This window comes from Dermochelys coriacea, chromosome 4, assembly GCF_009764565.3.
Source record: "Dermochelys coriacea isolate rDerCor1 chromosome 4, rDerCor1.pri.v4, whole genome shotgun sequence".
NCBI lineage: Eukaryota > Metazoa > Chordata > Testudines > Dermochelyidae > Dermochelys > Dermochelys coriacea.
Window position 1 is genome coordinate 108,677,255 of NC_050071.1, and position 14,763 is coordinate 108,692,017.

The window sequence follows — 14,763 nt, forward strand, 5'->3', positions numbered from 1 at the left end:
CTCCTTCTCAGGCTCAGGTTGGCCACCCCTGATATAAGCAATATCAAAGCTGCAGGAGAAAAGAATCTGAGAGAAAATCCAACCTCAAGTAGCAATATATACAGAGTAAAAAACAACAAATGATTTATTGCTAAATACCAGCCAACCAATGCAACTGGAACTGAAAACACAGCAAATCATTCCACTACTACAAATCTTTGCCAAGCAGGAAAATATTTTCTGGTGGAGTGTGTAGCATGGAGGAGAGCCCCTCCTTTATCAAGATGTGACTAGCTAGAGCAACAGTCTGAAATCTTTCTAAAAGCAAAGCTCTAATTCTACCACAAGTTATTGGATTAAGAATGACTTGACAAAATTCTATGGTCTGTATTATGAAGGAGGTCAGACTAGATGATCATAATGGTCCTAAATCTATTAAATTTATGAATCTGCAGATCCTAAGCACCCATTTTGTATACTACATTTTCACAGCAGAAAGGAGCCTAAAACCAAAGCAGCTCTCATTGAAGTGAGTGGAATGCAAATAAAGAGTGCAGGATCAGAATCTTGACTGGAGGAGTGCAAACATTGTAGCAAGACTTAGAGGAAAGTTGTAAAATGCTGTTTTATTTTGGTCTGAAGACTCTTGGATCACTTACAGCAAAGTAAATGCTTAATAGTAGTGTTTGGCAGCTCAGCATGTTTCCTGCTTCATTTTAGCCCTGGTCTACACTTGGGGGGAGATCGATCTAAGTTACACAACATCAGCTAAGTGAATAAGGTAGCTGAAGTAGACGTACTTAGATCTACTCACTGCAGTGTCTTCACTACGGTGAGTCGACTGCTGCCACTCCCCCGTTGACTCTGCCTGCGCCTCTCGTGGCGGTGGAGTACAGGAGTCAACGGGAGAGTGCTGAGGGATCGATTTATCGCGTCTATACTAGACGCGATAAATCGACCACCACTGGATCGATGGCTGCCCACCGGTCTGGTGGGTAGTATAGACGTACCCTCACTGTCTTTCCAATATTATCACCCATCGGGAAAAGAAAAAAACAAAAAGTGTAATGATCCTTTCAAAAGAATTTTTTTTTGTTTTTCTTGTGCATCCTATGCATTGAATCAGCACATCTGCAAGTTGCCCTTTTAAATATATGCAGGAGCTTGGAATCAGCTCTAATTCCCACTTGGCCCATCTGAAATTGGCAGTGAAAGTGTTCAGTAAATACTGAAATAATCCAAAATTCACTCCTGCATTTAAATAACAATCTCTCTGCCATTTCATGTGAGAATTGGTTAGTACCATCTCTGTGATTTATTTTGTAAAATAAGAATTTAAAGATGAACTGGAAAGCTAGAGATCAAACTCAGTTATTCAAAGATTGATGTACCTAATGTTCAAATTAACCTGGCTGTAAATATTGAAACAAGTTGTATTTAAAGCTATTTCTCTCAGGTAAAATTCTAGATTAAAAAAATATTCCAGAATGTATAATTCTATAATTTCACAGATAGAAAAAGGCTCCTAGGTTTGTATCATATATGACATATTCCTGGAAAGAGGAAAGGAGTGTTTTCTGCTGAACTTAGTTTATTTCATTCTGATGGAGTTACATTAAGTACATTATATACATTGATCAAAAATTTGACTTTGTTTTACCTCAGATTAGAAAATTTACAACAAATTGATAAGGATCATAATAAACCTTTTCAAGGCATGAGAGCAATTTAGATTTGATCTGCAGTGTTGCTGTATTCCCCCCCACCCCTCCCCCACACACACCCATAAATGTTCCAGAAAATGTGGCTGTGCATCAGAGTTTGGAGGAGCTGCAAAATAAATCCAGGCCCTCCAATCTTGTTATATTAGGTAAAGAAGGGGTCTGAAGGACATAATCCTGTTAGTGCTCTCCCTTTTTTTAAATAAATTTGACTTCAGTGGAGTAACAGCAGGGATGAATTTATTCCATTATTATTCAGTAATTTTTTGTAATGAATTATGCCTATTAATTTTTCCTTGGCTTACACCCAGCTTTAGGTTTAAACACTTTGTGGAAATAGGAGAGTGAAGACAGTGTTTGGAGAAAAACATTATCAGAAGTATATGTTGTTTATTCATTGTTGCTATCTTGTAGTCTAATTACAAATAATGCAAGTGCAATGGAATTTATGAAACTTTCATCTAAGCCCATACTCAGAAAAAATCCACAGGATCCTTCTTATATTAACAAACAATATTCACATTGCACTTTTATACGGCTTGATCCAAAGCCCATTGAAATGGATGGAAAGACTCCCAATGATTTCAGTGGGCTTTGGCTCAGGCCCCTTTAGTGCTTTCCATATGAGGATCCCAAAGTGCTTTCCAAAGGAATATAAGTATCATTATCCCCATTTTACAGGAACCTGAGTGATAAATTACTCCATCTGTTACTTAGCCAGTCTTCCAGTTGTACCTAGAGATGTTACTGCATTTTTTCCAAACTTAAAAGAAACCAAATTGTTTTTATATAAAGAAATAAAAATGTAGACATACAAAGCTCTAACCATGTTTTTTCTTTTCTGCATCCTTTTGTTCAAGTATTTTCTATTACCAGGTTAAATATTGTTAGCGGAAAAGTGATTTGTTATATCATTTATTGCTCATGATTTATTATCTGTGGCAATAACAGATTCACATAGAGAGGTATTGTAGATGTGTGAGCTGAAACAAACTTGCAAGGGGTTAATTTTATAATCGCTATCTAGTATGTTTATAATCCCAACACTAACCCAGTAATAGAAGGGGGGGCGGATCTAGAAGGTACAGGAGAAGACGTGTGTGTTCATGCTTTTCTCTCATGCATCTCAACTGCTTTATATGCTACTGGAATAAATCTTTTTCATTCTGAACAGAATTCCTTGTACTGGATATTCCTTATGGCTAGCTGAAAAAAGACTTGCTTGGAAAACCTTTGTAATATCTTTTCACTGCAGACTTCATTCCGGAATATTTTTGCTCATAGAAAGAATGGACAGATAGTTGCAAATCCACCTTCACCACATATAAGCTAACCTGTGGAGACTGAAGAATGGAAATAGTTGATGACAGCCTTCTTGAGAATGGAACCAATATTTCTGCTTTCCTGTGTGATATTGTCATGGAAAATGATACGTTTTTCTGTGTGGATGACTCACCTCATCCTGCTAAAGGTATGTGGAGGAAAATAGATTTTTCAGACATCACCAGTTCCAGCTAAAGGCAAACTCATGGATATTTCAAGAAAAACAGGTACACAAAGGTTTGTAGGTGAGGCAGTGTGAAAATAACCATTTGTTGCTAAATTAGGATAAGAAACTGACGAGCAAGAACTTCGTATGTCCTGTTTTTCCAGATTATAAATACATCTAGAGAGTAATACTCAGTTAGAATGGAATGTAAACAGTACTGATAATTGTTTAATGAAACAATTTTATATTGCTCTCAAATAATTATATAACAACGAAGTTATCCGATCTAATGCAGTATGTGGAAGCAACTAACATGAAATTATAACACTGTATGTAGCTGCTAAAGAAAATTTTCTCATGTATTAAAATAATATAGATTGTCATAATGTTTCTTACTGTCTCAAAGAACAGTTCAGATAGGTCAGAATCAGGCCCAGGACTTCTAACTTCCACCAGTTTTACATTGGTGTAATGACATGACTTCAGTGGATTTGCATAAGTGAGATAAAAATCAAGTCTACAGCCTTGAATGATGAGCAGTCTTCACCTTTTGGTTAACGAATGAAACCCCTGTGATAAAAATTAATTAGTTTTATGATTTTCATATTTCATAACTGATTCTTCATTGTGGCAATTTTCAGATTTACATCAGACAGTTCGAATTCTGCTATATTCGTTGATATTTTTGCTCAGCGTCGTGGGGAACACACTGGTAATTACAGTGTTGATAAGAAACAAAAGGATGAGGACCGTCACTAATATATTTTTGCTGTCGCTGGCTGTCAGCGACCTAATGCTTTGCCTTTTCTGCATGCCTTTCACCCTCATTCCCAACCTGCTGAAGGATTTTATATTTGGTAGTGCTGTTTGTAAAACTGCCACCTACTTCATGGGTAAGTCTCTGAATTTTATACCTACTCTAAAGTAAATAACCCATTAAGTTTGTGAGATACTAAACAAGGGCCAGATCCTTTAAAGTGCCAAGCACTCTCAACACCTGCTAAGCAGGACTGATTGGGCATTAACACCTTATTGGAAAGATCAGCACTAAGGAACAAAATTAGCCCAGGCAGTCACATGAAGATGGGAAAAAAGCATATTCTATAAAACCCTTTTTCTTTCATTAAAATTTGACAAAGTGCTACAAGAACACAGGGGTGCTGGGACAATTTTTATAGTGAGGGTTCTGAGAGCCATTGAACCAAACAGTAAACCCTGTATAATGGAATCCACTTCAAGCCAGGGGGTGCAGCAGCAAACCCCAGTACTCCTACTTTCAGCATCTCTGTAAAAAGATATTAGTAAAAGTGTCACACCCCTGTAATCAGCAAAAATTCTCCCTGTGTACTGTATGCAGAGTCATATCTGATAACCTTGATAACAAAAGTTAATACTCTTGTTAGAGCTGAAGAGACAGCTCTGCACAGCTCTGGGGGCATAATCCTGCAAGATGATGAGCTCTCTAGTCTCATCTAACATAACACTAAAGCATACACTTACATTAGGCACATCCTTAAGTGTTCTGCTGGATCAGGCTCAGCACCTTGCAGGGGCAAACCCTGGAGAGGAGTTGCTTTCTATTCCTTCTTGCATATCACCAACAGAATCATTATTGTTCTAATTACAGGGCAAATAAAATAGGATTGTACAAGGGTAACCATCACCAAGGGCAGAATTTGGCCCACAGAATTTCTACTACTGGTGACAAATGAGAAGGAAACATTCTGATTTTGCAATCCCAGGTGGAATTTGCAGGGCTGTCAGTTAGAATAAATATCCTTTCATTTTTTTAACTGATCAAATATGATCAGGAGTCACCGAGAGACAAATATGGAGCCTAATGATACTATTTTTATGGAGTCATATTTAAAAGACCACCACCACTTTCAATATGCTTTGGCTTCATCTGCCTTCCACTAGAGAAGTGGATCCATGAACTGCCTGGTTTATAAATTATCTGATAAGTGATACTTGTCTCAACTTTTTAAATTTAATTTTTAAAAATGTAAAAAGAAAAGAGGGAATGTTTATGTTATGTCTGAAAAGTTTATGTTATCTCAAAATGAGACTTAGCAATTAATTACAACCTCAGAATTTCTGTTTAACCTGTGTCCTTGAAAATTATGTTGTAATGTGAGAATACATTTTGAAAGTGTGGGAATGGGAAGTCAACATCTTTGCTTAGATATAATCAATAAAAACTAAAGGTTGTATTTAAACATGTAATGAATTACTGACATAAAAATAAAAATTACTGAAGCATTGTATTTTTTACATTTCAATTTAAGTGTTACCAGTTACACACACACACACACACACACACGTGTGTGTAATTGGTAACACTTAAATTGTAAAACTTCATATTAGAATATATTCCCTTTGTGTGTATATATATATATATACACACACACACAAACACACACACAAAGGGAATATATTATACATACACACAAAGGGAATATATTCTAATATGAAGTTTTACAATTACAAAGTTAATTTTATTTTAAGATTCAGAAGGTGAATTGTCCCATAAGCGATTTGGGTTAAACAGAGGAACTGTAATGATGAACAGATACTTAAAATAATTATATCACCCAGGCACTTCAGCTGTCATTTTTTGATGTAGAAAGATTGTGAATATGAATCAGTGTAAACTACAGATGATTTTTGCAAAGGAAACTGATATAAAAATGTTCATATTTTATATTTTTACCCCAAATATTTACCCTAGAAAAGGTAATTTCATAACATAAAATTCTTGTGTGACAAATCTAAGAATCAGGAATATTTCTAGTCATACAGTAAACACATCAGAGGTCCACAGTGAAAAAAAAATTGCACATATCATTGAAAGTTTGAAGTATTGTATATAATGAGGAAAAGAAATTAAACATTTTTATAGAAAATGGGTCTGATTCCTACTGGATTTTTCCAGTTTTATGCCAGTGTGATTCCACTAAAATCTATGAAAATGTAACTTTTTTTTTTACTGAATTTTATCAAAACAGGAAGTTAGGTTGTCAATCAAACAAGATACTTGCTTTTTTTAATTAAAACTAAAATCATACCTGATTCACTGCTTTGTTATTCCCGATGCACACCAGTGTAACCCCACTGTTTCCACTGGTTATGTTTCCATGAAGATATACTAGTATAAAAACTGGAGTAATAAAGAGATGAATCAGGACCAAAGAACTTTGATAACAGCTTCCTGCTTTGATGGAACTAAGTCAAAAGACGTCAATTATTTTTTCATACACATCAGTAGTTACACAAGCATAAATCTGGAGCATCATAAAGGTAAATCAGGTCCACCTCTGTTAACTTAATGAGTTGTGAAAATATGACTAATGCGATATTTTCATTGTTTGCATATGTGCATGGAAACTTAGCAAGTTTATCTACAAAGAGCCATCAGCCTTTTAAAACAAGAACCCATTTCTTTGTTTTATATATTTAGGTGTTTCAGTAAGTGTATCTACTTTCAACCTGGTTGCCATATCTTTGGAGAGATACAGTGCTATTTGCAAACCCTTGCAGTCCAGGGTATGGCAGACAAAATCTCATGCCTTGAAGGTGATTGCTGCTACCTGGTGTCTCTCCTTTACCATCATGTCACCATACCCAATTTATAGCAAATTGGTGCCTTTTACAAAATATAACAACAGCACAGCTAACATGTGTCGCCTCCTTTGGCCAAGTGATGTCATTCAGCAGTCCTGGTAAGATATAATTGACTGTTAAATAACATAATTATCTGGCAGAAAATAGGGTTACATGGTAGCCTTAAGCCTGTTGAAAATCAATTATTAACCATTAGTGACTGTTTTTAATTGTTTTATGCTTGTTTAAAAAGTCACAAGAATTTCTATTTTTAATTGCTGCTCTTTTTTGTATTTAAATACATTTATTACTTTTGCTTCACATCTGGGTGATATATGTAAAGGGCCAGTGATTCTCAAACTGTAGTCTATGAAGCTGCCACTGTCACTGAAATGAAGGCATCTCTCAGACTTCCAGCAGTGACGCTTCTTGTTAGTATGGCTTGGTCTGTTTGTTTTATTTTTTGTATGTCCAGAGGATTTGTTTATTTTTAACAATTAATCTTTTAAAAAGCCACATGTATCTCTGTGCCCCTTCCAGGACTGATTCACTTCTTTGTCTGCATTTCTTTGATGCAGTTTCAATTGTGAATATGATGGCATGAAAACTGGAGAAGTAGCAAATGTACCTCAGAACAGAACCAACCTAATGACTAGAGAGATTAGTGAAGAGGGGGCAGCAAGCTTTTAGGGGACAGTCAGTGTTAATAAATGTCCACGCCCAAGGAGAGTGAATAAACGGCACAAAGACAACATAGGGACATAATCAAGGAGCTGCACCATTGCATTAAAGCAAGCTCATTTTTTACTCTTTAATATTTTCCTAATATTTCTTTTTCCTGTAACCAAATACTTTAGTTGGTGCAGGAAGATATAGGATTTTTCCTACTGTCTTTAATGGGAGGCAGAGCAGGTCTATAGTTTGCATCACCTAAATATGGTGCATGCATATAAATATCTATTTGATGTTAATCTTTTCAGTAGTTTAAGGTACTTGCCATAATGAGGATGTATGAAGAGAAAAGCTAAAAGGCCAAATTCTGCTCTCAGTTACACCAATGTGAATCCAGAACAAGTCCAGTGAATTTGCAGCAACGTTCCTGCAAAGAGTAAATGTTTAGGCTCAAAATATATGATTGATTTGTTAATAAAATACCTTAAAGCAAAATAATTTCCCTGGGTGTTGTACCATTAGAGAAACTGCTTATGTTTTGTTATGTAGTATATTTACCCATATGCAATGTAAAGAAAATCCTTGAGTATTTGATTACAAAGTGGAATCTCTCCTATGGAAGGGGTTCAGCAGAAAAATAAGAGCGCAAACCGTACCATTTTTCCTTCAGAATCTGTATGAGGCTACAGGGGAATAAAGTGCATCTCCCTCCCAGTGCCTGCCTCTCAGGAGGCGGGGGGGGGCGGGAAGGGGCACAATCCCACTCCATGGATATAATGACCCAGGTTGACGAGAGAGAGGAAAGGGGAAACAGTTGTACCAGGGTCCCAAGATCATCACTCCCTCCTCCCCACAAATCTGAAACATCTGTAATAAAGTGAAATGGGAGAGGCTGGGGACCCAGCAAACATGATGAACTGGGGCCCAAAATTTCTCTTGAAAGTTAATGGCTAATATCAGCATCTCATTTAACCACAGGTAGCTGCTCAATTAAAGTCCCACTAGACAAGCTTTTATACCATAAAAACCACCACCACCACCACCGACATGATTCTGGTCTTGGTAGAGGACAGTTATTGAACGGGCACAGAGACTGAAGCATCTTTTTAGCCCTAAGTACCTCTGGGGGTGAGATACATTGGGTAGACAGTGTGGAGAAGCCAGCTCTGCTGTTGTTCGCACTGTACAATTTCTGTGGAGAAAAAGAGGATTCCAGCTTCCAGGGCTGTCAATAGAGTACTTGTTATCAGCCCTAAAAACATTTCACCCAGATCTTTAGAAAAGAAACAAAAATATACAGCTGCTTCTCTGTATTTCTGATGTTCCCTAATCTCAGTCTCTTTTGCGGCTTCCTCAGGTACATTTTCCTGTTGCTCATACTCTTTCTTATACCTGGTATTGTAATGATGATTGCATATGGCTTAATCTCTTTGGAACTATACAGAGGCATAAAGTTTGATGTCAGCCAGAGAAAATCTTCACGAGGTAACAGCATGTTTGCATTTGTTTTTGTTTTGTTTTAAGTTCAAGTTTATCTTTGAAGATGTGAATAGTAGAGCTGAGTCAATAATTTATTATATAAATGCCACCTCTTTTTTGTTTACAAAACATCTATGAGCAGATTGCAGAACTATTGCATGTATTTGTTAACCAAAATTATTGGCAAATTTCTTCAGTGAATAATCCATCATCTGCAGATTATTTGCAAAGGATTCAGACAGGCTATTTGTAATTCCCAGTGTTTTAGTTACATAAACTAAATGGATATTGTTTCTGGACACAGGTTAGATTATTTTTGCTATTAAGCAATATGACTGGAATTGTAAATTTAACCTAAAAATACAATTCAAAAATTACTTCCAGCAGAAATTTGAGCATTCAATCTTAATGTTCCTTTTTTGCCAATTTTCACAGTAGTAGAGACATTTAGATGTTCATAGAAAGGGAACACCAGATGGTCACAAAAATGACTGAATCAAAATTCACTTTAGAATTGGAATGACAGTTTTTACCACTAGTTGCTCATCATCCAGGAAGGATTTTGTTTACTTCAAAATTTAGACTCCACTAATCTGTTTATATTTTGAGGTTTCAGAGTAGCAGCCGTGTTAGTCTGTATTCGCAAAAAGAAAAGGAGTACCGGTGGCACCTTAGAGACTAACAAATTTATTAGAGCATAAGCTTTCGTGAGCTACAGCTCACTTCATCCAAATGCATCTTATGCTCTAATAAATTTGTTAGTCTCTAAGGTGCCACCGGTACTCCTTTTCTTTTTATATTTTGAATCACTGTTCAGAAATGTTCTGTGTTACATATTTATGTGAGTGCTGCTGATTTGTACATACAGAAAGGAAAGCCAGCACCGGTAGCAACAAATATGAGGATGGAGATGGATGCTACCTGCAGAAAACCAAAAAGAAGAGAAAAATGCCACTGCAACAGCTTTCTGCCACCAGCAGCACCAAAATAGACAGGGTCAGAAGCAACAGCTCTACTGCCAACTTGATGGCCAAGAAGCTTGTCATCCGCATGCTGATGGTGATTGTGATTTTGTTTTTCCTTTGCTGGACTCCCATCTTCAGTGTAAATGCCTGGCGTGCATTTGACACCACGTCAGCAGACCAACTTCTCTCAGGAGCTCCTATCTCCTTTATTCATTTGCTCTCCTACACTTCTGCCTGTGTGAATCCCATCATCTACTGCTTCATGAACAAGCGCTTCCGCATGGGCTTTCTGGCCACTTTCACCTGCTGTCCCAAGCAGAAGCCTCCAGTAGTAAGAGGAGAGATTGGAGATGAGGAAGAGGGGAAGACCACAGGGGCATCTCTCTCCAGGTACTCTTACACACACATGAGTGTGTCTGCTCCCCCATGAACTTCTATAGAAAAGGAAAGGTTACACATGGCCAAGAGAAATTCAAACCCTTATCTTCTTGTCTGGTCTTGGAAAGGCGACTAAGGTTTGATTTATAACATGACTTAGTTCTGAAGAGATGAAAACACCACAGTTAAGCAATTAGCTGGTAGGAAATGCTGAGGGAATTGTATGGGCCAGGGACACTGCTAGGGTCTGTGCTTTGTGTCACCTCCATTTCTAAAAAGAGACTGGAGCTTTTAGGATCTGTGGAGGTAAAGGATTTTGAAACCAGCCCTCCAGCTTGGTGCATTTGTACTAAAGCCTCCTGTAAACATATTCTATAACTTGAAGGTGTCCTTTCCACCGACAGTTTGGCTCACCCTTTTCATGCAAAATTGCAGTTTTTAGATATAGCTCAGAGTATCTCTTGATATTTCCAAGACACTGATAGATTGGGGTTCTTTATCAGTCCTGATTACAAATTTCTATTTTTATATTTTATGGTTAAATACCAATTCCATGAAATCAAAATATATTGGCTATTTTCATAGAACTTTGTCATCCTTATTTTAGCTGAGCTACCACCCTTTGAAAGTCTTGGTTTAATCATTTAAAAATAGGATATTCCTGGAGAAAAGGAAGGGCTATTGATCCAAAGCAATGGGTCCAGGACACTTTTAAACTAGATTTATTTCAGTTTTTTTTTTTAAAGTTAACCAGGGAAATAAAGAATAGCAACTTTAAAGGCCGATGAAATACACTTCTTCCAGACAGCATCCTATGTCAGCTTTTGAAGTGTTATAAGTATTCTGACCGTTTTACATATTTTAGCTTTAAATAGCAAGCAGAATATCTAAAGGCCTGACTTTCTAAAGTGACTTTCTTCTGTTCACATGCATATACTGGTGCACACACTTTTCAGCACCCATGCATGCAAGTGACAGAGTTTAACACCAGCCCAGTTGAGTGTGTAGAGATGCCATTACCAGCACACACAGGTGCTAGTGATGGAAAAGTGCACACAGAGGTGTTAGCACACACAACTTTGTATATATGAAAAGGATACTGGGGTCAAGTCCTTTTGAAAAATCAGGCCCCGAGATATTAAATGTAAATTGTTGCAACAACAAGTTTTACAGCATATCCACAATCACATTGTGGTATTGCCCACACATGAAAGTAGAAATGGTTAAATGGACAAAGGAAGTAAACAACAATAAAAAGCAAGGACTGAAGGATTGGGCATGACGTCAGAAATGTCTATGGATTTATGTGGAAACTACAGAAGGATTTCTCTCTCCCGATATACATATAAGTGTATAAGTACAGCATAGACGAGAAAGAGTTACGAATTGTGTACTTCATCTGTGTTTTGTTATGTAAGGAATCCAATCTCCTCTTAATTGTTCAATGTTTGGGTGAACTTGGTATTCAGACAATACACATAGCTCTCCAGAACAGGACAGTCAGTCTTACATAGTTTATACTGCATTTTATTTTGTTTTGTGAATGCTTCTTGTTGAAGATTCTTCTATCTTCTAGTTTAGAAAATGTAATTGGTATTAGATAGAAATTATTAAAAATAATTAAATTATTAAAAATTGGTATTAGATAGAAATTAGACTTTGGTAGTAAATGGAACGTAGATGTGGATGTTAAAGGCAAGCACTGTCAAGGTTTTTAATCTTAAAATTTGACCTCTTCCAGATAGATTTTAAATTGAAGTCGCACTCTTCCCGCACTTGTGCTAACATTCTTGACATTGATCTGACCCTCTGTCCTTATCAGGCATAACTCCTATTGAATTATTTATGAAAGTTTTATCTAAGTAAGGGTGGAGGATAAACCGCAGCTTGGTGTGTAGAGCACTCTATAATTTATAGCGATACAGCAAGTTGAAATTGTTAAACAAAACCAGCTATGTTAATTTTAGATCCAGAATCCACTGGGTAGAGAAACAATTTTTTTTTAAATTGGAAAGCATAGTGAGTAGGGAAAAATTAATAATTTCAAGTTGGAAATATATTTCATTCCATAGACATAGCAAAAAATCAAATAATTTTCTATTTAAAAACATACTTGACAGTGTCTTTTTAATGTCTCAAAGTCAATATGATTCTGTACCCTTCAGATGTTTAAAGTGTAGTTTATAGATGTTTATGTAAAGAAAGCACATTTTTATAATTGATGTGAATATTCCTGACTATATTCAGTTTAGAAACAAGATGTAGTTTGGAATTCTATGTCCAATGTAAGAAAATATTCCTCTTATAATGTAATTTTTCTGGTACAGTCAGAATATGTTGACTTGCATGCACACCATCCCACCACACTGATTTACTTGGCATAATGCTTATTTTTTTGCAGGGGGGTGGGGGGGCACTGTGCTAGTTTCAGGTCTACAGATGAAAAGTGTGATGTAACAAAAAAAAAAAAAAAGGCTTATTTTGATCATTGGGCCCATGTGGCTTGCAACACTAGTGGCCAGAACATGAACGTAGGGAGCCTCTGATTGTTGTAACTGCACATCAGTGGAGGGAGGAGATGAGGTAGGAATGAGGTAGTGGGAGGAGGGGACAAAAAGAAAGAATCAGAGGAAATATACCAAGGCATAAGGCATGGTAGTGGTGGGGTGGCTACAGTCAAGGAATAAGGAGCAATCAGGGAATGGGAGTGAAATTTAACCATTTCTGTCGGGAGGGTACATGCTAAAGCTAGGGAAAAAAATTCACCAAACTGTTTATTCACTGAAAAATGTATTTTATGCTCACAAAACTTCACAAACTCAGGCTAAATTCAGCAAATAATTTAGACTGAATAAAAAAACGGCAACAGTTTTAAAAAAATCATTTCAACATTTTTGAAACAAAGAGTTTTGACTTTTTGTTTTTGTGACATTTTGTTTGAAAATTTAGATAGATTTATTGCCACACATTTAAAAAGGATAAACACACATGACAAACATAACAAAAGGAAAAAAATGAAAGATAAATCATATAGGGTTGAAATGTTTTGTTCAACCCAAAACAATTTTTGTTTCAGTGAGAAAAAGTGAAAAATGTCACTTTCAGATCAACCCTAACCATTCCCCCCCACAGATTTTTGTGGTTCTGCCCTGGAATCAAAAAAATGATATATTGACTCAGCATGTGCATGTATTTGCTTTTTTAAAATAGAAGCTTATCCTTCCATGAAATCACAGTGACACCATTACATGAGTGCCTGTTCCTGAATCTGATTAGCCTTAAATTAAGCTATATCTAGGGATACACCTATATATCTATTAGCTGCCCATTGTGTTGCCCTCTCCTTCCCAATCTCCTGGCTGATAAAGCCTCAGGGATTCCGCCCCCCTCCGCCCCCGGCTAGGAGTTTTTTGTTGTTACACCACACATGCCATCTGGCATGATCTTGTGTGTCCCAAAGCAAACCAAAAATCACTAAAGGATAAAAGATATCCCTGGCATGATGATACAGCAGAATCCCTCACCACAGCCAATTCAATCCTTCCCCAACACCTTCCATTCAGACCCCGTTGTTATTAGTGGAGATGTGACTTGGTAGAGAGTAAATATGGGCTGAATAAAATGATATTTTAAAAAAAGAACAAATTGAGTCTTATTATTTTGACATCTTTTTGGCCAGTTGCAGGGGACCCACCTCCTAAAAATCTACTACTACAGTTAGTAGCAAAGACACCTGTAGATAAAGCTCTTTCCAGATGCAGCCAAAAATGTACAGAATAATGAATACACAAATTTTACATTTTAGATTTAGTGTAAGTTTTCTTGCACTCTCTTTTAATTTTCTTTTCTCCTTTGTTTCTCTCCTCCCGTCTCCCACTTGCTTCCTGGAGTTTTCTCTCTCATTTATTTTTCTTATTCCCTGTTACTTTCTGTCCCTTTTCCACACCTCTCGTAACTTCCTCTCACCTGAGGAACCTCATTTTTTTCTCTAGACCAGTGATACTCAGACTGAGACTCGAGATCCACAAGTGGGTCTTTAATGTGTCTCCTGCGGCTCTTTGCAGCACGATATTAAAAAGCGGTGGGATTTAATTTTAAACCAGTCTACGCTAGTAACCAATCAGGATGCTTTTACTATGTTATTAACCAATTGTAATTGATAAAATAATAATACTTGGTCATTTTGCTGTTAGAATAATATATATTATATTATTAATTATATATATATATATACATACATATACACACACACACACACACACACACCATATTTCCCATCATACTGTTTAAATATGAATATGTACTATAGTAATATGATGACAGGTTTCAGAGTAGCAGCTGTGTTAGTCTGTATCTGCAAAAAGAACAGGAGTACTTGTGGCACCTTAGTGACTAAAATTTATAAGAGCATGAGCTTTCATGAGCTACAGCTCACTTCATCGGATGCACAAGGATGCCACAAGTACTCCTTTTCTTA

At 36.7% G+C, this 14,763-nt stretch overlaps 1 protein-coding gene across 1 annotated transcript; it reads left to right on the plus strand.

The window, feature by feature from the left end:
• Window positions 1-2,836: 2,836 nt before the first annotated feature.
• On the plus strand, window positions 2,837-11,646 carry CCKAR (cholecystokinin A receptor). Its single transcript, XM_038400045.2, has 5 exons — window positions 2,837-3,171; window positions 3,831-4,082; window positions 6,650-6,911; window positions 8,822-8,949; window positions 9,812-11,646. The coding sequence occupies exons 1-5, from the start codon at window positions 3,051-3,053 to the stop codon at window positions 10,336-10,338; spliced, it is 1,290 nt and encodes a 429-aa protein (XP_038255973.1). The 5' UTR covers window positions 2,837-3,050; the 3' UTR covers window positions 10,339-11,646.
• Window positions 11,647-14,763: the final 3,117 nt, after the last annotated feature.